A 25349-nucleotide genomic window follows, 5' to 3' on the forward strand; every position below is an offset into this window, starting at 1 on the left:
ATGATGCCGCGCCGCGCCCACTGGCTGTAAACATGACGTCATAATGGCACTGGGCGGTGACGCCAGGCCGGTGTAATGCGGAGCAGGGCCGCGCCAGGGGGGATCTCCCGCCTCCCGCCGGCGGGGGGGAGGTGACGCGGCAGCTACTGCGGCGGCTCGGGCGCCTGAGGCCGCTGAGCTCCGCCCCCGGCTGCCGGGGTGGTGCCTGCGCGGCTCGGGGCGGGTCCCGCAGAGCGGCGGCTGGGGCGGCCGGTTCCGGGCCAGCGAGGGGGACGCCAGCGCCGCGGTGCCGGGCATGAGGATGCCGCTGGGTGCAGGCGCGGGGGGGGAGGAGGAGGGCGCCGCGCACAGCCCCGGCCCCGCCGCCGTCTCCCTGGGCTTGAGCGTGGCCGTGGTCTCCAGCCTGGTGAACGGCTCCACCTTCGTGCTGCAGAAGAAAGGGATCGTGCGGGCGAGAGGACGCGGTACGGGGCCCCCGGCTCCCTCCTGAGCCCTTCGCGTTGTTTTCCGCCTCTCCAGCCCCGTCTTCCCTTCCCCGCCTCGCCTCGCCTCGCCCTGCCCTGCCCTAGCCCCGCACACACGCACCCGGAAGCCTCCCTCCCTGCCACCCCAGCCCAGCCCAGCCCAGCCCACTGCAGAGCGGGCAGCCCTGGCATCTCAGCCGCATCCCAGCCCGTGCAATTCCATGCACAGCCCGGGAGGTCCATCGCCTCTTTCCTCCCCCCGGCAGCCCTTTGCTCCCCTCTTTCCGGATCACCGCGGGGGCCCTCAGTCCCTTCCCATAGCGGGGCTCCTGTCTGACGCTATCGCACCGCTTTAGAGCAGGGACCGAGAAGGTGTTCGCCTGGTCTGGCTACTGCAGAACAGATCTGGCCTCAGCCAGGAACTGCAGCTTAAACTCTTCGTCGTGGTCCTTTGGCATCTTTCCCGTTGACCCTTCGCTGCTCCTTTGCCTGGTCTCTGCATGCATTTTAATCGGATCGCTCCAAGGAACCAGTAAGAAACTTGAAAGACAAACTGGCTGGAGCGCAGGTCCTAGGAGGAATGATTGCAGGGCACTGGCTAAAGCAGGGGAGGGTCTGGCGGATGTGCTGAGTAGTTTGCCTCTATTGCATCTACAGAGTGGTGGTCAAATAGTGGCAATGGTGCAGGAGAGGAAGGAAATGTGCTTATACCCAAGTAGGTTTGGGTTCTTTCCTGGTCCACCAAAACCAAATCTATGCACTCCAGTTAGGTTCTGTTGTTCCATGTTGTACAGCTGTGGTCGTGTCAGTCTCTAGATATTCCAAAGAGAAGGTGGGTGGGGTAATATTTATATTGGACCAACTTCTGTTGTTGAGAGAGAGAAGTTTTTGAGCTCCATAAAGTTCTTCTACTTGCACTTAGCTTTTCCAGACCGAAAGACCAGATTGTTTAACATAAGGTGAGCCAAGCCTGCTCGTCCTGTCCCTTCTGCCCCAGGTCCTGCCCCCACATGTTGGAGCCCTGGAGCTGCCTCACAGGTAAAAGGAAAAGCTGTGAGCCTCTCTGCTCTAGACCAGAAAATTACTCCCCCCTCATCCGCAGCACTAGATCAAGAACTGGGCTGAGGTGCCCCTCCCCCAGAATGCTGGGCTGAGCCACCTTCCCCCACCCCACCACCCTGCTCCCAAGTGCCAGCTCCTTCCTCCCTGAAGGGCCACTAGCCCCTGGAGTGTCCGGCTGAGCCCCCTCAGCTATCCACATCACTCCACACGATCCTATTATTCCCACCACCACCCACGAGTAGTTACCACACATTTTAAGGGAGAGTGGTCTGTTTACACCTTTGCAGCCATAGGACAGAAAGCGGGTTAACATGTTACAGTGTTTTTGTAACAACCCGTAAATCCAGTGTCTTTAGTTGGTCTATGATTGTCGGTTTCCTATGATGGTGAAGACTGATAGGTGAGAGGTAGAGCGATAACTTTGTATAGATATGTTGTCACTGCTGCAGTGATCAACACCCACACGTCTTTCAGGATCCATGAATTCTGTATATGTTTATCACAACACGTTACCTGTGCACAAATTACCCCAATAATAATGTTGGTGAAACTAGATAGTCACTCCACTCTCTGATGAGCTTATGCAGAAAAGCGATAAAAGACCAAAACACACCCTATGACCTTAGTTTTAACACTTTTCACAAAGCAATCACCTTGGCCTCCATGAATGCTACCTTGAATGGTCTCTTAGAATATGTGCTGATTACTTATGCTAAACAGTCCATTCCACCATTTTTAGTTCTGATGCTCTTTACGTAGATTTCCCAGACCCTAAGAGAGCTGTGTGTGACTTGAAATCTTGTCATTCTCCCCAACAGAGAAGTTGGTCAAATAAGAAAAATATTACTTCAGCCACCTTGTGACTCTAGACAGGAGGAGAAACACAAATCCACAACCTGTTACTGAAAGTAATTTGGGAGTCCATCGCTCTCTGACAGGGCATTAACTGTCACCTGGACATTAAATTGCTGAGGTTTTTCACCCAGGTTGTATCCATCCCTGTATCAGCTATTCAAAGTGTAAAGCACCAGCAAGTGCTTTCATGCTCGTCTTTTAGGAACAATTAGGGTGAAAGGAAAAGGTATTTTATATGGAAAAAAAATCCATGCCCTAGTCTGTTAGGGAACTGACATGCTTGATTTGAAATTGCTTCCAGTCCTGTTAACGTAATGTATTCAGTGCTGCTGCCTGAGCAACTTTATTGTGAAATACAGCATATGAAACATCTGTGATTGTCTTGTGGATAGTCACATGATCAGTTAGTTTCAATATTCACCTATAAAGTTAAAGAATTTTTATATCCGAGGTCAATGGTTGGAGCAAGAATAATAAAATCCAGACAAGAAGTCAAACTAAAACATTTTAAGATGAGTCATCAGTGGGAGATAGTCATTTATGTACTGCTATGCCATTTTCACTTAGTGAAGTATTGCAGCACCACTGATCATTTCTGATTTAAAAACAAGTATTTGTCTTGCAATATTTTATGTACATTTGATGAGAAGGTTCTAATACTAGGTAGAGAAAGAGGTAAAAAATCTCTCTTCATAGAGTTGTACAAATGCATTTCCATTCTGTTCTTTCAGAGGTTCCAAGACCAGAAGGGATCCATGAGATCATCTAGTGTGACCTTCTGTATACCACAGGCTATACATAGAATGTGCCTAAAATAATTCCTATAAGGGATCTTCTAGAAAACATCCCAGCTTGATTTAAACATTGTGCAAGAGGGAGAGAGGGGTAGTTCAGTGGTTTGAGTAGTAGCCTGCTAAATCCAGAGTTGTGAGTTCAATCTTACTGGGGGCCATTTAGGGATCTGGGGTAAATACATTTTTAAAAAAAAGCTGTCAAAGGAGGGTGCTTGGCTCTGCTGAGAGAGCAGGGGACTGGACTCAATGACCTCTGAAGGTCCCTTCCAGTTCTATGACCTAGGTATGTATCTCCATATAATCTACAAGCATCCAGTAGGACCCATTTTTGTACAAAGTTATTATGGTTAGTTACTCTCATCATTAAAAATTCATGCTTTATTTCTAATCTGAATGTGTCTAGCTTTAATTTCCAGCTAGCTGTCTGTACCCGCTCCCTCCTTTGTTCTGGTTCTCTGATGAGCACACATTGCCAGTTATGTTGATTATGGTTATTTTGTTCTGTGGAGAAATGCCCACCAACTATTGTAAAATGATCAAACTTTATTCTTTATTATGTCAATGTAAGCTCTTACGTGAACTTTGGTTTCTGAGATAAAAATGTAGAGCAATAGCTCACTGTGCTATCTAAGCCCACTTACATGTTGTCGCATATCAACATTATTACAAATTCACAATTTAAGTAAATTGTGTTCTGAAGTCACAACTTTCTAAAGTATTTTAGTTTTCTAACAGAGTTTTTAGACTTTGAATTTATCTGTGAGAAATTGCAAAATTTATCTCTTCGCCTCTCCCTAAATCTTTGCTCTGGAATGATATTAAGAGTAAACTTGTACAATGTGTGTGTGCTGTGTTACCACTTACAAGTTTGCAGCAGTCATTCTTCTTGCATTTGTGTGTGTGCATAGGGAGTGCTTATGGAAATTGAAATTCTTATTCAAATTATCAGAAGACATTAGATACAACCTCCAGAACTTTTTAAAATTATTTGTCTAGAAGCAGCTCATATTTCAAGTTCATGCTGTTGATGTGTTCAAGCATAACAAACAACTTGAAACAGCATTATTACCAGCTGACAGTGTGATCCTACAAGTTTATTTTGCATTTTCCACAGCTGCTTCACTGTATGACATTTTAAGGCCACGTATACACTGCTGATTTGTAAACACAGGGTTTTTCCTCCTAAAAATTGTAAATTTTGTTAATTTTTTTCATGCATAAGTGACATTTATACAAACCTATTTCAGGAGTAACTTGTTTTCAGTATTGTTGTTCCCAACATAACTAAATCAAATATCCATTTTGCTGCGTAGCTGGGACTTAACCATTTTTAAAGTATTCTGCTAAAGTATTGAATTCTCAAATTCATATAATTTAACTTTTATTCACTATTGGTGATGTAACATTAGTTATTTTATATATTTGTCAAACATATATAGAAAAGTAATTTGTAGCTCCATGGTATCTTCTTTTTTTTTAATGGCAAAATTTGAGCAACAAACTAGTGAGGTCAGTATTTCCCAATTGTTATATACAAGAAGGAGCTACAAAAGCCCAGCAAAATTAAATACAGGTTGAACTTCTCTAATGCAGCATTCTGATCCAGCAACATCCGTGGTCCAGCATGATTTTAGTTACCTGGATGTTCACTTATCATGGTCATGGCCAAGTTTCCTGTGGTCCCATAAAATTTGTTTATACCCACTAGTCTTGGCTCTCAGTGTTCTGTGCTGTCACTCTAATTTACCTCTAAATATCTTTTAAGAGCCCAATAAGCAGTGGAAGTGTTGGTAATGCTGCTGCACAATATTGACCTTCCATGGTTTGGCACTGGTTAGGTCCCAAGGGTGCTGGAGTAGAGAATTTCAACCTGTAGTGAAAATCTGAGGTGTAGAATCTTAAAAGATACTAGGCCGGTATTTTCCTCTATTTTAATGTATTGGACCAGCTCTCTTGAATGTGGACATCAGATCTAACCTAGGGCATGATTCAGAGCTCACAAAAGTGAGAGGGCATCTTTCAATTGATTTCAATAGGCTTTCCATTACAGTAAACTCTCGAAATACAGGGCTTCAGGTTGTCTGTAAGTTGCTTTAACGAGAGTTAAGCACAACTTGAAGCTGATCTGCAGCTGTCAGTCTGCCTAGCAGCCCACAGCTGTGGGCAGCTAGACAAGCTGAGAGCCCTTTCTCCCTGCCGAGCTTACCTGCGGGGAGAAGCAGCCAGAAGCTGCTCAGTTTCCTTGGTGCAGCAAGCAGCAGGGAGACGGGAACCAGGCTGTCCCTTGGTTCCTGGCTCCCCGCAACTCTGGGAGCCAGGAAACTCACCAACCCTAGTGGGCTGGTCAGGTTCCTGGCTCCTGCAAGCCCAGGGAACTGGAACCAGGCGTTAGCCTCATTCCTGTCTTCCTCTCTCAACTTGCGCAAAAATTTGAGTTACACAGGCGTTGCAGGAATGTAACTCAAGGGTTTACTGTAGTTCCATACTTGACAGCATGGTATTTAACTTTCATCTTCAAGTTTTTGCTACATTAGTGATTCAAATCAGTGAGATAGGATCAAACTTTAGAGAAGAAACTGCACTAGAGGGACAAATACTTTGAGAAGTTACTTTACTCGTGTAAATATTTTGTGTAATCTGTAGAACTATTGAGTCTTTTTTATTTTATATGTAGCAACAGAAATGTAAGAAATCTGATAGACACTCCTGCAAAAGCTGGTCGTACTGCTTACTGTCATAATTTTTGGCTCCCATTTCAATTCTTGTGTGGTTTTAGCAGCATTATTCTAGGAGTGTCTCACATAAAATGTGTATTGCTTTATGCTCTTTGGCATTGTGAACTTTCAGCTGATGTGTACAACACTGGTTTGATTTCTAGCTTTTTTTGGATAACCATCTGCTAAAGTAAGAGCAAAACTGAAATGTGGGCATAGGGGCAGGAAATAACAACCAGAATAATATGATGTTAATGTATGACATTGCAGACTACCACAGGTAGACACAAATGTCATGATTCTTGAGAGTTTTCCTGGTATCTAGACCTTATGGTCTGCAAGACCTTAAAATATTTATTAGTATTTGGTCAGAGTACTTTATTTTAACGTGGTTTTCTATTTTTTCTCCAGTCCAGGACTTAATATAACACATAGGGTGCGTCTACACTAGCCGGCTACTTCGAAGTAGCTGGCACAACGTCGAAATAGTACGCGTCGCATCTACATGTGTCATGAGCTATTTTGATGTTGAAATCAATGTTAGGTGGTGAGACGTCGAAATTGCTATTCCCATCCGAAGATGGGAATAGCGCCCTAGTTCAACGTTCAGCGTTGAAGTAGGGCGTGTGTAGATGATCCGCGTCCCGCTACGTCAAAATAGCAGGGTCCTCCATGGCAGCCATCAGCTGAGGGGTTGAGAGACGCTCTGTCCAGCCTCTGTGGGTCTCTATGGTCGCTGCGTGTAGCGGCCCTTAGCCCAGGGCTTCTGGCGGCTGCTGCTGCTGCTGCTGCAGCTGGGGGTCCATGCTGCATGCACGGGGTCTGCAACCAGTTGTCAGCTCTGTGGATCTCGTGCTGTGCAGGCTGAGTGTGTCTGGGAGGGGCCCTTTAAGGGAGCAGCTTGGGGCTTTGCTGACCCCTTATTTTGACGGGGAGCGCTTGTGTGTGCAGACGCTCCGCATTTCCTTCCGGGGCGGCTCCTTTCAACATTCCCTGTCGCTACTTCAGCGGTGAATGTCAAAGGCACCAGACCTAGAGGACATGTAGATGATACGCGTCGAAGTAGCCTATTTCGATGTTCTTACGTCGAAATAGGCTACTTCGACATAGTGTGCTAGTGTAGACGTAGCCATAGTGGACCTCAGACTTCTGTAATTTGTATATTGTTTTTCTTTAGGATTTGGAAATAGAAAAATAAAATTCATGATATGTAAAATGTCTTGAAAAATTATACTGTTCTTTTAATTAAGTTTTAAGAATATCACAATTCCCTAGCAAATTCCAGGTTAAAAGTGTAAGGTAAAATAGTAGATGAAAAATGCATAATAATTGTCTGCTTAAAATCTGCAACTTTTGCCTGAAAATATAATGAAAAATACAATCTTGAGACTGGTAGGCATTTAAGAAATGGTGTGGTGTTTTTACCCATTCCTTGGAAATCTAACATGCTCCTATCCCAGAGAAGGAGTAGATCACATAGCCACAGGAAATTAAAGGCTTGTCAAAAGTCTACACCCAAGCATTGTCTCTCACAGATTTCTATGGAAGTATCTTCAATTTGTCCCAACCAGACTGGCTTGTAGAAATTAGGTTTTGCCTCATAGACCAGATTTTCTGAAAGATAACCCCATTTCCTAGTAATGCCCCCAACATGTATGGCGAATAGAATCTTCAGAAACATTTGTGGCTATTTCAAATCTTCTTTTAATACAGGATGAGGCTATTTCATGAGCACCTTACATTGAATTTCTAATGATCAGGTGCATCAAGAAAATGTACCAAGATTAGTTAGGTCAAGCTGGAGCTACCACCAGAATTTTTTTCTAATGTACTTATAACTGCGTGCAAGTGTATGTAAAAGTAATTTCTTAGTGTTTTAAATGTTGCTTTTTTATATTTTTTTTTCCACCAATATTCATCTATTCTTTTCCCCGTTGCCTCTTCCAGGTACTTCATATTTAACAGATATAGTCTGGTGGTCTGGTACTATTGCAAGTAAGTATCTTATGTTGAAGGTAATGTAAAGAAACTGCACAGATTAGATTCTAAATAGCCTATTTGGTATTGTAGAGTTGGTTTTAGCACATCTCATTAACCTTCACACAGTTATTCTTTCTAGCAGTATGTAAGAAGCCTTTAGTACTGAAACTGTTAGCACTTACACAGAATCTGTACCTGTGATACACATGTGAATTGTGATAGTTAATTTTTTAAACCTAGTTAAATAAAAATTATAATTCCATAACATAAGGGGTATTTATCATATGTTAATATTTAGCTCAGAAAACACTTAGCCAACCTTCACCTTTAGTATTTTGTCATTTCTAGCTTTGGCAGCTACAGTACTTTTTGTCACTCTACTGCAAGAAATAGGCTGCTGAATCCTTCAGCAGTGCTGGGTATGCGATGAATACGGACCTGTGTGACCCTTACTCACACAAGTAGTCTCACTGATTATCCTGAATGGATTCATGACATGGAGTCCAAGAAAAGATGCAGAGTAGCTAGCATGTTCTGTTCTCAGGTCAGTCAGTGGGAAGGATGACATCCTATCTTTGTCCTTTAATCTGTTGGGAACTATTAGAATTGCTGTGATACTAGATCCTCAAATGTATGTGAATCTCCAGTAGTCATTAGACTTTCAGTGGTGTTGCTTGTCTAGCTCCAGAGAGGCACATTCTCACCTTTGCTTAATTCAAGCAGTGCAAAGGAAGTTGAAGTCATTTGGTCTCTGGGTGAGAATTCTCTCCTTTAGGGAAAATCTGCAGCAAATATAAAAACAGCAGAGTGGCTTCTTGTTCCAGAGTACCACCCACACCCCTTTAACCTGGGGTAGAAAGGAATTTAGGAACCTGTAATCAGCTCCCTGACAGCCCTGTGACATTCTCTGACCATGGGAAGCTGGGCACAGCAGCAGTTTTATATAGGATTTAAAAGGAGCCCATCTCTCTACTCATGAGACCTTCATTTTGAATATCTGCACAGGAGTGAGAAAAGGAGCAAGATTTTTTTTCTTAGCAAGTTGGTCTAACCAGGAATAAGCCAACTGACTGAGGTTTTCTGAAGATAAAATTTCTCATGAGAATGTGTTGGCTACTGTCCATCAGCTAGCATGTCAAAACTAAGCATCTAGTAGCTTGTAAAAGCAACTTCGAAAGGGTTAACTAGAATAGTGGCAGACAACCTTTTCAGACTACTTATTGTATCCCTTTCAGATGTCTGATTTGTCTGTGTGTCACCCAATTTCACCTCACAAATTAGTTGCTTACAAAATCAGATGTAGAAATAGTAAAATTTGTAATGGGGATGAAAAATGGGGGCTAATTTATCTAAAACCACTTCAGACAGATATTGGAATCATTATGGATAGTTCTCTGAAAACATCCATTCAATGTGCAGCAGTAGTCAGAAAAGCAAACAGTGTTAGGAATCGTTAAAAAAGAGAGAGTAAGACAGAATATCTCATTGCCACTGTGTAAATTCATGGTATGCCCACATCTGGAATACTGTGTACAGATGTGGTCCTTGCATCTGAAGAAAGATAAGTTGGCATTGGAAAAGGTTCAGAAAAGAGCAGCAAAAATTATTAGGAGGTTGGAATGGGGGTTGTGGGGGAGAGAGAGACTTTTCATCTGGGGGGGGGCATGATAGAGGTCTATGAAATCATGACTGGTGTGGAAAAAGTGAATAAGGAAGAGCTATTTGTTCCCATAACATAAGAACTAGGGGGTCACCAAATAAAATTAATAGTTAGAAGGTTTAAAACTAACAAAAAGAAGTTTTTCTTCATGCACGTGGCAGGCCTGTGGAACTCCTTGCCAGAGGATGTTGTGAAGACCAGAACTCTAACAGGGCTCAGAAGAGAATTAGATAAATTCATGGGGGTCAGGTCCATCAATGGCTATTAGTTAGGATGAAGAAGAATAGTGTCCCTAGCTTCTGTTTGTCAGAGGCTGGAAATGGATGACAGAGGATGGGCATCTGGCACTGGCTGCTGTTAGACCGGGGTACTGGACTAGACCTTTGGTCTGACCTGTATGGCCTTTTTTATGTAAGTGTCATAGCATGTTGTTACTCTTTCATTTTTTATCATATAAATATACAATAAATAAATTACAATATAAATATACCTACATTTTGGTGTATAGTATATAGAGCAGTGTAAATGAGCGATTGCCTGTATGAAATTTTAGTTTGTACTGATCATTAGCACATTTTGTGTAGCTTGTTATAATACTAGGCACATGTAGGTGAGTTGATATGCCCTCTGAAAGACCTCTGAGTACCTCTAGGGGAATGTGTAACCCTGGATGAGAACAGTGAACCCAAAGAAGGGTGGATTCCTAGTAATCTAGTAAATATCCACAATGCTTAGGGAAACTACAGCAGTTGCTATGCTATAGATTAGAAATTGGCTAGTTTTGGATGATTAACAAAGCCTTTGGAGACTCTATCAGTTTGCCTCCCCGCCAAGGTTTATTGAATTGGTTCCCTGATACGAAAGTTTGTTCACTTCAAGTGACTGGCTTAAATTAAGAGCAGCTATTTTAGTGCAAACATCTAGCCTCAAAAAAACACCAGCAGGGGGCTCTGTGGGTTCCACCACCAAAGGATTACTTAGAAAGGAGAAGAGTTCAAGTAGTACTGAGATGGAGCCATATAAATAGACAAATTGATAAATCTGCAATGAAAAGCTTTTAAGTGGCAAGTGGTAGCAGCTATATAAAGCCACACACCCTTTCTGAGTGTGCTAAATAAATGGCACTCTGCCACTGACAGCATGCATGTGGTTTTCCAAGATAGCACTGAAAAGATGTTTGCAATGTGAAAGTTTCGGAGTGCTTTCTCCAGCAAAAGAAACTTTATGAAAATTAGCATTAATGATACTCTACATGTAATCTGTCAGAAGATGGTTAACTATTTTAAATATATGCAGATTGCATGGTTGCCCAGGAACGCATAAGTCAAATTTCGCGGAAGTTGAGGGCAGGACAGGGGAGGGTCAGGGAGGCTGATTTTCTGTGCTGCAGAGGTTTTTTTTTCCGAAGAGGCCCAAGCCTTGCAAGTGCACTCAGAGTGCCCAGTCACAGCTTCCTCTCCTGGCAGATCTTCTCTCTTCCCTTTCCCTCCCAAGGAGCCCCAGGATCCTGGAAATTCACTCCCCCTCACCCAACCTTCCTCATCTAGCCAGTCGCCAGTGGCCGCAGATGCAAGAAGCTGCCCATGTGCCTCTTGCAAGGGGCCAACCTGAACCTGCTCTTTACCCTGCCACCGAGCTAGCCCAGGGAGTAGGGCACCCTGCTGCCTTGGGTCTCTCCAGGCCAGGGCTGCGAGTGGCAGAGGGAGCGGAAGCACCTACCAGCGCCTTGCTGTGGAGTGTAGTCGGTCCTCTGGTGCTTGCTGCTCTCAATGACCCTGTACCCTTTAGGGCCATCACTGCCAGCCCGCTGCTCCTTACCATTCTACCAGCATCTGCAGAGTGAGCGCACGAACAGCACTGAGGGTGAGGGTGAGTGTGAGTGAGCGTGTGTAGCCGCCACTATCTTTGCTGCGGCTACCAAGCCCCTGAAAGCTGCCACATCTGCCACAGCGCAGAGTTCTCAGACAGGCAGAGTCAGAGGTCAGCAGCAAGTGGAGAGGGACCCGGGGGAGGACGCAGCAGCCAGGCAGCCCCCCCCCACACACACACACTAGCAGCTGCCGCTGGCTCCCTCCTTGGTCTCTGTGGCCCCCATTTGCCCGCGGCCACCAATTGTGGTTAAGTTCCTCTGCTGCTGCTTCCCCATGTCCCCACCTACTTTTGCTGATTTCGACTTGCATTAATACAAGAAATGCGTAAGTTGAAATTGTGTAAGTTGGGGATCTACTGTATGATGCTGCTGTTTCCAAAGTAAGAAGCCTCCTTACAACTTTGCTGCTGTGAAACATCCTCTGGTCAGAGGAAGCAAAGGTGATGGCTCAGGTATTCTGAAATAAGCCCAAGATTATTATTGACTTTCATGAGCAGTTTGAGGCATTAATGCAGTTTACATGTTAAACACTTTGGGGACAGAGACAGTCTCCTTGTTCTATAGTTGTACAGTGACTAGCATAGTGGGGTCAGGCACTATGAGTCATAGGAGCTACTACAACACAAATAGTGAAAAATACCTTGAGTCAGAACTTCAGAGATATATATGTTTTTGCCTTTGTGCAGCTACGTGAGCTCGCGCAGTCCCTCAGCTATGAAGTCAAAGGATCTGAGCTATGAAAAAGCAATTTTAACTTGACCCCTGGGAAGCGGGGAGTCCAAGGGAAGATACAGTTCACTCAGCATATTCCTTGTTCAGTTCAAAGGCTTTCCCTTCAGCACTGAATCTCTCCAAGATAACGCCATAAGTGCTTGCTGAAAACACACACAAGAGAGCTCAACAAAGAGCCGAGCTAAAGGGACTGTAATCCATTTCTAGGTAAAGACAGCATGCAAAAGATCGTGTCTGATTCATGGGCTTTGTAGGTGTGGCTGAGTGCAGGCTACATTTCTAGGTTCAGTATTACATACCCAGTTAACACCAGTGAATTAAGTCAGAATAATGCCACTACATGTCCCATCTTTGCATCCTAGAATACTCAAGGAGCTGATAGAGGACGTATCTGAGCCTTTATCTATCATCTTTGGAAAATCATGGGAGACAGGAGAGATTCCAGAAGACTGGAAAAGGGCAAATATAGTACCCATCTATAAAAACGGGAATAGGAATAACCCAGGAAACTACAGGCCAGTCAGCTTAACTTCAGTGCCAGGAAAGATAATGGAGCAGGTAATTAAAGAAATCATCTGCAGGCACTTGGAAGGTGGTAAGTGATAGGGAATAGCCAGCATGGATTTGTAGAGAACAAATCATGTCAAACTAATCTGATAGTTTTCTTTGATAGGATAATGAGCCTTGTGGATAGGGGAGAAGCGGTAGATGTGATATATCTAGACTTTAGTAAAGCATTTGATACGGTCTCGCATGGTATTCTTATAAAAAAAAAAACTAGGCAAATACAATTTAGATGAGGCTACTATAAGGTAGGTGCATAACTGGCTGGATAACCATACCCAGAGAGTAGTTCTTAATGGTTCTCAATCCTGCTGGAAAAGTATAACAAGTGGGGTTCCGCAGGGGTCTGTGTTAGGACTGGCTCTGTTCAATATCTTCATCAATGATTTAGATATTGGCATAGAAAGTATGCTTATTAAGTTTGCAGATGATACCAAGCTGGGAGGGGTTGCTACTGCTTTGGAGGATACGGTCATAATTCAAAATGATCTGGATAAATTGGAGAAATGGTCTGAGGTAAACAGGACGAAGTTTAATAAGGACAAATGCAAAGTGCTCCACTTGGGAAGGAACAATCAGTTTCACACATACAGAATGGGGAGAGACTGTCTAGGACTGACTACAGCAGAAAGGGATCTAGGGGTTATAGTGGAGCACAAGCTAAATATGAGTCAACAGTGTGATGCTGTTGCAGAAAAAGCAAACATGATTCTGGGATGCGTTAACAGGTGTGTTGTGAACAAGACACAAGAAGTCATTCTTCCGCTTTACTCTGCGCTGGTTAGGCCTGAGCTGGAATAGTGTGTCCAGTTCTGGGCACCACAGTTCAAGAAAGATGTGGAGAAATTAGAGAGAGTCCAGAAAAGAGTGACAAGAATGATCAAAGGTCTAGAGAATGTGACCTATGAAGAAAGGCTGAAAGAATTGGGCTTATTTAGTTTGGAAAAGAGAAGATTAAGCGGGGACATGATAGCAGTTTTCAGGTATCTAAAAGGGAGTCATAAGGAGGAGGGAGAAAACTTGTTCTTCTTGGCCTCTGAGGATAGAACAAGAGGCAATGGGCTTAAACTGCAGCAAGGGAGGTTTAGATTGGACATTAGGAAAAAGTTCCTAATTGTCAGGGTGGCCAAACAGTGGAATAAATTGCCAAGGGAGGCTGTGGAATCTCTATCGCTGGAGGTATTTAAGAAGAGGTTAGATAGATGTCTGTCAGGGATGGTTTAGACAGTACTTGGTCCTGCCATTGGGGCAGGGGGCTGGACTCGATGGCCTCTCGAGGTCCCTTCCAGTCCTAGTGTTCTATGATTCTATTGTTTTCTTTCCTCAGTGTTTGACAAGCCCTGTAATCTGGACATAGCTGTAATGTATAATACAGCTTTTCATAACATTTTCAATCCAGAAAATATTAAGCACAGTTCTCTTATGTAGTGACATGATCAATTTGGAATTCCATTTTTAGTATAAGACTGTCAGGCGCGGATTGTTAGTTATGGCAATTTACATTAACTCCATGGTGCATTACACTGATTGAGGATCTGCCTCGTATTCAATGTACAAATTGTCATGTGTCCTTTTATCTGATTTCTAATTTAGCATCCAACAGCTTTTAACAAAGTATTTAATATTTGAATATTCCTCCCTTCCCTTAACCACTCAGGGCTTGTCCACACTAGCTGCCTCCTTTGAAGGGGGCATGGTAATCAGCATATGCAGCACTTCACTAGGCTAGTTCTTGCCACAGGAACTTCAAAGTGAGCAACTGCCAAGCACCAGCAAGCCATGTAGCCACAAGCAAGTTTGAAGTACCCACACAACTTTGAAGTGCCCTAACTCCCAAAATGTGTAGACAAGCCCTCTGTGGCTACCTCACATCCCTTTGGAAGACCATTGTTGTTGTGGCGCACTATAGCTGATGGTGTGGGATTCCAAATATCTCACATTCTGGAATCTAGATCATGGGGTGCCTAAATTCAGAATTCCCAATATCAAGAAATTTGAGTGGAGCCTGTCACAGGGGTTCAAACTCTGTCTCTTGACTGTCTTCCCTACTTATGAAAAATAATTGAAGAGAACATTAATTAGCAGGGTTATTTGTGATGCTCTCTTGGCACTTTCTCTTTTCCAAACAGCCTTTACTTGAAAATACGTAAAATATCAGACAGCTGGAAAATTAAGTTTTTGTATAATTGAAAAGTTATGAGCACAAGTAAGCAGCTTAGTACTGAATAGCTTTTCATGATTCCTCTTGACTTAGGGGATTTAAAAAACAACAAACTCTTTTGTGGTTCTCTACACAGTGGCACTTGGTCAAATTGGAAATTTCTTGGCCTATACTGCAGTTCCAACTGTGTTAGTGACTCCATTAGGAGCTCTTGGTGTTCCGTTTGGGTAAGAATTTTATTTATTTACTTGAATGCTGCATTACTTGCAAGTTGACTATAGTGACCATTGGTGTTCCAGCAGGAAAACATCATGCTTGTAATTAATAGTTTCCCCCCCCCATGTGTTAGTGAAGCGTAATAAATGTGGTTGACTCATTCTTTGCACAGAAAGATAGTGTTTAAATGTCAGCTGTTATCAACAACTAAGATAAAACAAAAGTGTGGTGCAGTTTGGTCTTCTACCTGTTTACTCTTTTGTCATTCATAGATCCCTTCCTTATTGCTGCTACGTGGATTTCTTCCATTTTTATTTTTTGTTTCATATTCTTTCTCTCGTTTACTATCCCCACTTCAAATACATATTGAATTGCATCCTGTTGAGTTTGGTCGCATTTTCGAAAGAGATTTTTTTCCCTTGCCACACCTTCCATTAGCATCACTGTGCAGTGTAAGTGAGTGAGTGAACAGAAGATTCATAAAAATAATTTAATATGTAGCTAATATTTTGAGTGCATCCAGCCTGTAATTGTTAAACTGCCATAAAAGAATAATGGTATTTTAAATAAATAAAAAGGCACTCCTGGAGTTTTTACCAGGTGCTAGTAGTAGGTATGTTTTGCACCTGAACTGCATTGGTCATATCCTTTCGGCTGCAAAATGTTTATGGTTGGTGTCATGTCTTCCTCTGCCTTGAACAATGCTGATCATGCAGAGTTAAACATAGAGTACATTTTATATGTTTGGGCCATTTACTTGTTTGAATCTGACCTGTGATATTGGTTACCAAAAATCATTGCCACCTTCTACTTATGGACCTATGTCAGGGGTCTGCAACCAAAATAGCGAGAAGAGCCATTTTTTCAAATTCAATTACAAAATCAGTCCTTCAAGAGCTGCAATGCACATGAATGGGAGACGGTCCTTAGTACATCATGTCAAACCGTGCTTTTTACTGCCCCTATATTAATAACAGCTCAGGCTTGCACACAATTATTTGTACCAGTTAGAAAGTTTGTTACCTCCATCTCCAGGCTTTACCCACTTCAGCCCCCAAATCCACTCCCAATCCCCAGGCTTTACCACCATCCCACAACCCCACCCCCCAGGCTTAGCCCCCTCTGAGCCCCAACATCCCACTGCCCCCCAAACCCCAGGATTAACTCACTTTAGCACATAGTTCTATCGCGGATGTGGCCACCACCCACGCCTGCTGCTGCCGACACCATCCCCTCCTCCTTCTCGGTGAGTCTGTGCAACTCTGGTAGGGGCAGGTTCAGCCACCCCTCCGCTGCAGCTCTCCTGCCAACTAATTTCCGCCCACGTGGGGTGGCTTCCTGCCTGGCCGGCTTTCATTTCCAGACTCCCTGCCCTGCCGCCCCTGACTGCTCAGCGACTCTGGAACTGCTGATGCTTAAATGGAATTTATTTTTAAATATAATTCCATTTAAGTGGCAGCAGCCTCCAGAGCCACAAGAAGAGTCCGTGGTGGCAGCTCTCAGAGTTGCAGCCGCAGGTTGCCGACCCCAACCTATGTGAAATGGATTGGTAATCTCCCACCAGATTTCAGTGCATAGGTGTCTGCCTCATGGTTGCCCTGGAGCCCCTGTGCTCTCCACTAAGAGTTTGACGGTTGAATGAACGCACAGACTGAATTTCTTCTGCTTTGCTCCATGTCTTAGGACAGGGCTGAAGCATATACATGGACTACATGAAGATTATTTTTGGAAGTAAACAAAGGTCTGGAAAGCAGTAGCCTAGCTGAGATACGTGTATTACGAGAAAGAAAAGTTTAGATTAATTTAAATTTTCTTCCACTTTGTGAAAGGTCCATTTTAGCTTCTTACTTACTGAAAGAAAAACTCAACATTCTCGGCAAGTTAGGATGTCTGCTGAGCTGCGCTGGGTCTGTTGTTCTCATAATCCATTCCCCAAAATCTGAAAGTGTAACGACTCAGGCTGAACTTGAAGAGAAGCTTACAAATCCAGGTACTTCATTCTCTTTCAAAATTAGGATACCATTGTCCAGGAACGCTTATTTAGAAGGAACCGTTGTCTCCCCGGAGCAAAGACATTAGTGGTATTAAGACTTCTGCATTCCTAGGCTGATATGATATAATGGAGACAAACCACCATGATTACTACACAGGGTACTAGAATTACCTAGGTTTGCCAACACCACAGTATATAAAGGAGAAAAAGAGTCCAAGTCAGTGTTTCTGAAAGTGTGGCCATGGGCCAAGGAGTTTCTTGGCTCTCATTAGCTTCTTTATGCTGGAAACCTTAGGGAGTCATGAAGTTCTGTGGCTGTGGATCCTTTAGGAAAACAAAGTAGTGTGGGCCTGCTATTGACTGTCAAAGTGAATATCAGAGTGAATTTGGCGCCTAACTCCGTTTGATTTAGGTACTTCTGAAAATCTGTCTTTAGACAGGATCTGTCATGGGGCTATTAATTTAAAAAAAAAAAAAAAAGTCATGGCTTACTCAGTAAACTGTCCTGAGTTAGAAACTGGCCAACAGACAAACTCAAAAGCTTGGGTTGTCCAAATGTCTATTTCCTGTTTCTGCTGCTGTCCTGGAGCCAGCCCGTTCTTGGCATGAGTTAGTCTGCCCTCAGAGGGTCAGTGTATAAACTGAGGCTCAATGGGGTATAGAGATGTGCTGGTTATTGCACCCTATGCCAAGCAGTTACAAACAAGCGAAGTTGTGGTATGGGAACTACAGTAGCTTTTGCACCACCCAAGGATTCTCCCATTAAGGTATAATCCCTTGTGAGCTGGTTAAACTGATATTGCAGTTGTTTCTTGCCACCGAGGAGGTGCACAGTGGCCCTAGCTAGGGGTCTAACCTAAAGAAGAAATAAAGATTCAGTTTTCAAGATGGCAGCTTCCCAAAAGATTTTAAGTGTTGCGAGCTAATTCTCCATGTCAGTTTTTCCTTACAACGAAAATCATTGCATTTGTTTTTTCAGGGTAAGTCAAGAACTGCAAATTTTCTTTTAAGTGAACAAACCATTTGGTTCTAATTTGGACTTGAAAGCTATTTTCTGAAATGTTACGTAGCTTCCTTTTAAGGAAGGACTCAAAACGGTTAATTCCAGGAGCTCACTTTCAAGGGTTCTAAACAAAAATTGAATCATTGTGGGTAAAATTCTTGCATTTTTGTTGCCTTGTTACAAACAGCTCGAAGACCTAATAGGATCTGTTTCAGTGGTGCACGTATGTATTACTTATGTTGCAAGTACGTTGGCTTTTGCACATGAAGGCCTATATGAATGTGCTAATGAAACATGCTGGGGAATTCCTTTTCTCTCCTGCCATTCATTAGACTGATTTGCTTGTAAATCCTTCCTTACCTGCAATTTGTTTGGCTTTTTCTCTCAGAAAATCTACTAAATTGGAAACTATTTGACATTTTCAGTTTCACTGAAATTCAAACCTAAAATGTACCTAAAATTGTTGGTAAAGGAAATAATGTTATGTGTTTAGTAGTCCAACCAGACCACAATTAAGCCATCTGAAGTGTGTTATTCATCCCATTGATTTTGAGACTTAAGTATGTGCTTGAGTATTTTGTGAATTCAGGCAATAGTTGTAACTTTGGTAATACCATAATCCTCCTTCATAGGGGATTTTAATAGGAATATAACATCAGCTTTAAAACAACATTAAATGCAGTTAGTGTGAAACAGTTGGTATTCATACATTATTGTATGATTTGCACCAAGGAGAAGAGCAGCCATTGTCATAACTGCATATTGAGTTAACCAGTTTCAAAAGTGGTTCTACTTTATTTGATGGGAGACCCTCAGGTTTGTGTATTTATTGTTACACATTACCTTGTTCAGGTTCATGACTGAGCCTTTAAAAGTCTGTAACAAATTGTGTGGCATAAGTTCTGCCTTGCAATTAATAACTCATTACCTTGTTTTCTTTGTTTTTACAGTGTTTGTCGGCTATCTCTGCATAGTACTTCTCATGCTTCTCCTGCTTATCTTCTGGATAGCTCCAGCTCATGGACCCACTAATATTATGGTTTACATCAGTATTTGCTCACTGTTGGGCAGTTTCACTGTGCCCAGCACAAAAGGCATTGGTCTGGCTGCTCAAGATATCTTTCACAATAATCCATCAAGTCAAAGAGCCTTATATCTCTGTTTGGTTCTTCTGGCAGTATTAGGATGTAGCATCATCATTCAATTCAAGTACATCAATAAGGCACTGGAATGTTTTGACTCGTCTGTGTTTGGTGCCATCTACTATGTCGTGTTCACCACTTTAGTCCTGCTGGCCTCAGCCATCCTTTTCAGGGAGTGGAGTAATGTAGGGGTGGTTGATTTCTTGGGGATGGCTTGTGGATTCATTACAGTATCAATTGGAATTGTTCTTATACAAGTCTTCAAGGAATTCAACTTCAGTATTGGAGATTTGAATAAAGCTAATATGAAGACAGATTAAAATCCTATTCGCAGGGAACTGGATGGCTCAGGGAATGAGACGGAGCCTTCCATTTCTAGGTCACAGATTCAAACATGAGTGAGACTGGCAGACTGAGTGGTGGCATGTGTGGGGGAAAAAAATTGTGACCATCATCCAGTTTTAATGGGCAGTTGTCCATATACCCAAAATCACCATAAATTGACATTAATTGGCATCGTTGCTGACTCTCTCTTAGCAGAAAGTCTAAGGAATGGCTTAGCATAGAGACTGATCTCTCCTTGCCTTGAAAAGTTGGTCCATCCAGAAAAGGTTTGGTGACATTCTGGCAGATTAGTGTAGAAAATCTTACTTTTAGACTGCCTGGGATGTATTCATTCTGAGGGTAGTGAACATCAGTTTCCGGTGCCGTCAATCTGTCACCTTTCATGAAAGGCGTATGCCCTTTTAAAAATGTGAGCAAATGGACTTTTTCTGTTTAGTTCCTTAAAAAAGCAATGTATTCACAGTCCCAGCTGTTGACTGGATTGTGGGCAAATGGTTTGTCTGTCATACAGTAACTGCTTCCAAAATTTCGATATAGATGAATGCATGGGGGGGTGGGTTTCTAAATTGAGTCATTGATATAGAGTAGTGCAACTAACTTTTTACATCTTCCACTAGTTCCACTAGTAGGCAGATTATAGGTATATATTTTACTCCTATTTTAAGTGCGTTAAGACCTCAGCATTCATCCAAAAGCTCTTAAATGGTTAATGGAGAGGAAGAGCAAGAAAGATGTGGAAGTGGTGCACAGTCTTCCTTTATACATGGTGGATTATTCAGTGCCTTTGCTATCTAAACCATCATTTAATTTGAATCTTTCTAACAGCATGGTATGGGATAGAATATTCTCATTTTGTTAATATTTGGCTGTATTCAAATTATAAGCATGTAACACAGACAGGTCAGAGTATCTTTGGAAAGGTTTACAAGGCTGAAGTCAATGCTAAGGTGCTTTGGTGGCCTCTGTGAACATCTATAATCCTAATGAGAAGTAACTTATCAGAGGTCTACTTACAGCGATCCAATATGTGTAGAATCCAGTTAGGTAACAGAATATAAAAATATTTTCATAAAGTAGCTAATTAACAAAACAGTACTTCAGAACAAGATCATGATTAAATGAACTTATGTCATTGGTTTGCCTATTATGAAATCAGCCTGTCAGCTGGCATTGTTGGGAGCAAAATGTTTTCTGAGAGAAGCACCGATGTGAGATTTCTTGATTAACTCAGAAGAAGGGTAGAGTTTGTAACTTCTTAAAAAGTAGAGTTCAGTAACCCAGTATATGAGCATTCAGATCCAGTATTACAGTTGTGTTGTAGTTCAGCAGCATTATTTAAAGGCTTGAGCAAGTGGCTCAAGCCATTGTACGAATGATTTTGAACAAATTGGTTTAAATGACCTGGATGACAGGGTATTAATATGTGAAAGAAACAGAGAAATTACTGATATTCACTAATATTTAGAAGGGTATCTTGATCTTGTGGTATAAAGTAATCAGTGATTATTATAAATATAGTGGCATTGGAACTGTGTACCAAAGGCTTGCAAATAAGTCAGAGAACCCAACAGTTCCTCATCTATGTGCTGAACTTATTAAAATGTGTACTTTTTTAAATATGGAGGTGCCAAAAGCCAATATGTATGGGAAAAGCTTTTCAAGTGGCCTTGCACATCATTAGAGCCTTGCACATCATTACTGATACATAATAAATATTTTTATTTTTGCTACTCTTTGTTTGGCAAATAGTATTCTTATTTCTTCTAGCTGGGTCTTGCTCAGTTCTAACTTTAAAAGTGTATTGACATGGTCTGTATTGTTACTTTTTGATGTGATTATTTTTCTGGCCTTATTCTAGACCTCTGACCTTTTCTGGGTCTTTTCATGTTGCTTCTCTGCTTTAAAAAAAGAAAAAAAGACTGTTGAAATGAATGGGCAAGCTCTTCTCTCTTCCTCCCCTCAAGGCAAGGGAGCACCTTGGAATAATGTGTCCATGTTCCATCATCTCAGGGAGAAAATAGTGGTCTCCTGAATCTTAATCTTCCTGCTCCTGGACCTACCCTTTTCAGGTTCCTTCTCAAATTATTTATATCGATAGCCAAGAGCCAGATTTCTTAAATTGTGATTTCATTGCAGAAATGACAGGCTATACATAAAGGCTACATCTACACTAGCCAAAAACTTCAAAATGGCCATGCAAATGGCCATTTCGAAGTTTACTAATGAAGCGCTGAAATACATATTCAGCACCTCATTAGCATGCAGGCAGCCGCGGTACTTCAAAGTAGGCGGGGTCCTTTCGAAAAGGAGCCCCGTCTGTACGAGCCACGCAGCAGCGAGCCGCGTCAATTTCGAAGTGCTGCAGCTGCCCACATGCTAATGAGGCGCTGAATATGTATTTCAGTGCTTCATTAGTAAACTTCGAAATGGCCATTTGCATCGCCATTTCGAAGTTTCTGGCTAGTGTAGACATGGCCAAAATGTTGTAAAATGAAATGATGATCTTATGGAACACATTTAAAATATATTTATTCCCTAGGTGAAAGGAGTTTCATAGTTTCTAATGTATTTTATTACATTTATCAGATGCGTTTACATATACAATGTTCCTAATTTGTTGAAAAACATAAATGTTGAGATCTATTAGCCATTCAAACTATGGAGGATTTAAATGTGTAGGCCCCATTATTAGTAGATGTTACCTACATAAATTCCCCAAAACATCCAACAGAAGAATAGAAACGTTTTTAATAGAATGGAAAATGTATTTTCTTAAACCCTAAACATCTGTGTATAAAAAGCAAAATGTCTAAAGGAGATAGATATTGTACTAATTACCAAGAATATTGTATGTGTAAATAAAGCCTGTTTATTAGTCACCTGAAACTAATATGAATAAGTATCAGAGGGGTAGCCATGTTAGTCTGGATCTGTAACAGCAACGAAGGGTCCTGTGGCACCTTATAGACTAACAGAAAAGTTTTGAGCATGAGCTTTCGTGAGCACAGACTCACTTCAAGTCTGTGCTCACGAAAGCTCATGCTCAAAACTTTTCTGTTAGTCTATAAGGTGCCACAGGACCCTTTGTTGCTAATATGAATAAGAATATCGTATACGCTTTAACAAGTGATGCCTTCTAATAATTTGGTTTATACTGAATGTTTATGTATTTTTGAAGTAACTAGCACTGAAAGTGAAAGCACTGGATTTTGTTTGTTAAAATATGGAAGCTTTACTTTTCCTTTTTATTTTAAAATAAGAGGGATTTTATTACAAGATTTAAAATCATAAATACATGGACCTCAAACTGCAATGCACTGAAAGGGTGAGAGGTGGGTTGTTCACATGATATACCACTCTCACCTTCTTTCTTATAGGAAACAAATTTATATCTAATTATACTTCCTGCCTTCAAGGAGACTAGTCGTTGTAACTAACTCTTTGGGGCCAGGGAAAAAGGGATTTAAGTGTTGCAGGAAGTGTTAGTGCATGTAGCATTAGCACTAATTACGTCAGGAGCTCTAAACCTCTTAGTGCCAAAGTATATTATACAGCAGTGTTCAAACTGAGAGATCTCAAAGGGTAAAAATTAGGAAATAAAGTCCAGAATATTGCTCAAAGTTGAGAGGAAATGTTTTTAAAGAATTACAAGTTTTGTATTTTTTTCCATTTGGATGGTTTGCACTTTGTGGAAAAAATATTATGCAGAAGGGATAATCTTGAGCTATTTTTGAATAAAGGAGCTCTTCCTTTTTTCTTTTATGTATGAGAGTGTTAAGTTCATATTGATGGAATGTGGAAAAATGTATGGGAACAAATATATAGTAACAGGTTTGGTTACTTAAGTACTACTGTGTTATAATTACTACAGGTGAAATGAAAATGGACTCTTTAACTTCCAAATAAAGTGTACATAGATTTGTTACTGGCTTACAAGTCTACCTAACTATATTTGCTTTTTTTAAAATAGTTATAGGCATGTTGTATTTGCCTTGTGTAAATTATAAAAGGCTATTTATTAAGGTTTCCAATACCTAACTTATTTATTAATCTGTAACATTTTAAAATAAATGACTTATTTCTAGCTCAATGCTTGTTTTGTGACTTGTTTTCTGCTCTACTCTTCATCATACAAAAATATTTTTTTCATACAGGCTTAGCTACCATAAGACTTACAATTTGTTTACAGATGAATTGAACTTTTATCTTAAGATACAAGTACCAGTTGGGATTCGAGTCCTTTACAACTCTGTATTTCAGATGTCATTACCTATCCCATCCATATGTTTCTAGGTTTTGGCTGGTTTTTAGCAGAATAAATTTCTAACCCCACTGCTGAATGAATGTCAGCAAGTCACAGTAGAAAACACTTGGAAAAATACTTAGGCTGTCCATGAAACTCTGCCTTCAGTCACTGCCTAGATCTGCAGTTAAATTGGCAACATTTTGAATGCCACCATTATGCAGCTACGTCTGATGGTGTGTCAGCTAACCAAAGTGAGAGTCTCACGTGTATTTTTCTCAATGCAGGATTTATGAGCTTATTTATTTATTTTTGCTGCTTTACCTTTGTTGAAGGGGTTATGCGATTGCTACTGCAAATCACAATTGAAATATTTTTAAAAAGGGAAAAAGGCATCCTGCCAAATTGGGTATTTAGTGCATAGTGAATAATAATTAGTGTCAATACTTGGACTATGCACCCTGGCTCCATTTTATATTCAAAGTTGACAATGATATTCACTCAAATTTTATACAGGCTGAGACTTCTCTTCACATTTGCATGATTACTGAATCTTTTGAATAGTAAGTAAGATGGAGGAAACATACTTTAGGCATATTTATACAAGGAAAATGCAGACCTGTAATTCTCCACTGAAGTAGCTCTACCATGGCACCAGTAGTAGATGCTTTAATATAGAAATAGAGCAGCAAGTATTTTATGTAGCTCGGCTTTAAAAAAGCTGTGTTCTTTCTGCACTATAGCTTTGATTTCATGACTGCTATCATGGCAGAGTTGCACTGAAGGAGAATTACCTCAGTATAGACAAATTCCTAAGATTTCTATCTACAGGTTTAACCTCTCTAGTTGAGAACTCTGTCATCCACAACATCCATAAGTCGTCATTATTTTAGTTAGCTGGATGTCCATTGGGGTGACTAGATTTCCCCTGGTCCCATAAAATTTGTTTACAGACGCCAGTCCTGGGTCTCAGTGTTCTGTGCTGTTGTTTAGTTCTAATTTACCCCTAAATGTCATCTAAGAGCATAGTAAGTAGTAGAAATGTTGGTAGTGCTTCTGGACAACATTGAGTTCCTGTGGTTTGGCAAATTCTCTCCTTTGGCACTGGTCAGGTCCCAAGGGTGCCAGATTAGAAAGGTTCAACCTGTGAAATGTTTAGAGGGAGCCAGAGGTAATGCCCCAAAAATTCCAGAACCAGCTGCAACAATCTGAAGGTGGAGTTCCTGCTCTGGGTGAAACCATGGCATTTGCCAATGTACATTCAGCTTGCTATTCTATCTAGTGTACTCTTCTTGAGAATTCTGAGACTGTCAACCTTAACAATGTCCCTTTAACTTTCTCCCAAATAGAAATATTTATACAAAAGGAAATTTCCTTATTGGCAGGAATAAAGTAGGATGTGAGTATTAGCAAGTGGTGGAAAGACTATAGAGACAGCAAGATTTATTTGAAGTTCTGTTTATATTCGTGAAGATAATCAGTAATTGGGTAACAGCAAGTAACATGGATATGGCACACTATTATGGTCTTAATAAACTCAGAAACCCAGAT

General features: G+C 41.5%; 1 protein-coding gene across 2 annotated transcripts; it reads left to right on the forward strand.

Moving 5' to 3' along the window:
* The first annotated feature begins 293 nt into the window (after nt 1-293).
* NIPA1 (NIPA magnesium transporter 1) lies at nt 294-21747 on the forward strand. Of its 2 annotated transcripts, none has more exons than XM_074983295.1 (5): nt 294-464; nt 7837-7884; nt 14993-15083; nt 16902-17062; nt 19019-21747. In XM_074983295.1, exons 1-5 carry the CDS (start codon nt 296-298, stop codon nt 19528-19530), a joined length of 981 nt encoding a protein of 326 aa, XP_074839396.1. In that variant the 5' UTR covers nt 294-295; the 3' UTR covers nt 19531-21747. The 2 variants fall into 2 exon arrangements, with proteins under 2 accessions (XP_074839396.1, XP_074839397.1); XM_074983296.1 differs by lacking the exon at nt 294-464 and adding an exon at nt 976-996.
* Nucleotides 21748-25349: the final 3602 nt, after the last annotated feature.

This window comes from Carettochelys insculpta, chromosome 1 (genome assembly GCF_033958435.1).
Source record: "Carettochelys insculpta isolate YL-2023 chromosome 1, ASM3395843v1, whole genome shotgun sequence".
NCBI lineage: Eukaryota > Metazoa > Chordata > Testudines > Carettochelyidae > Carettochelys > Carettochelys insculpta.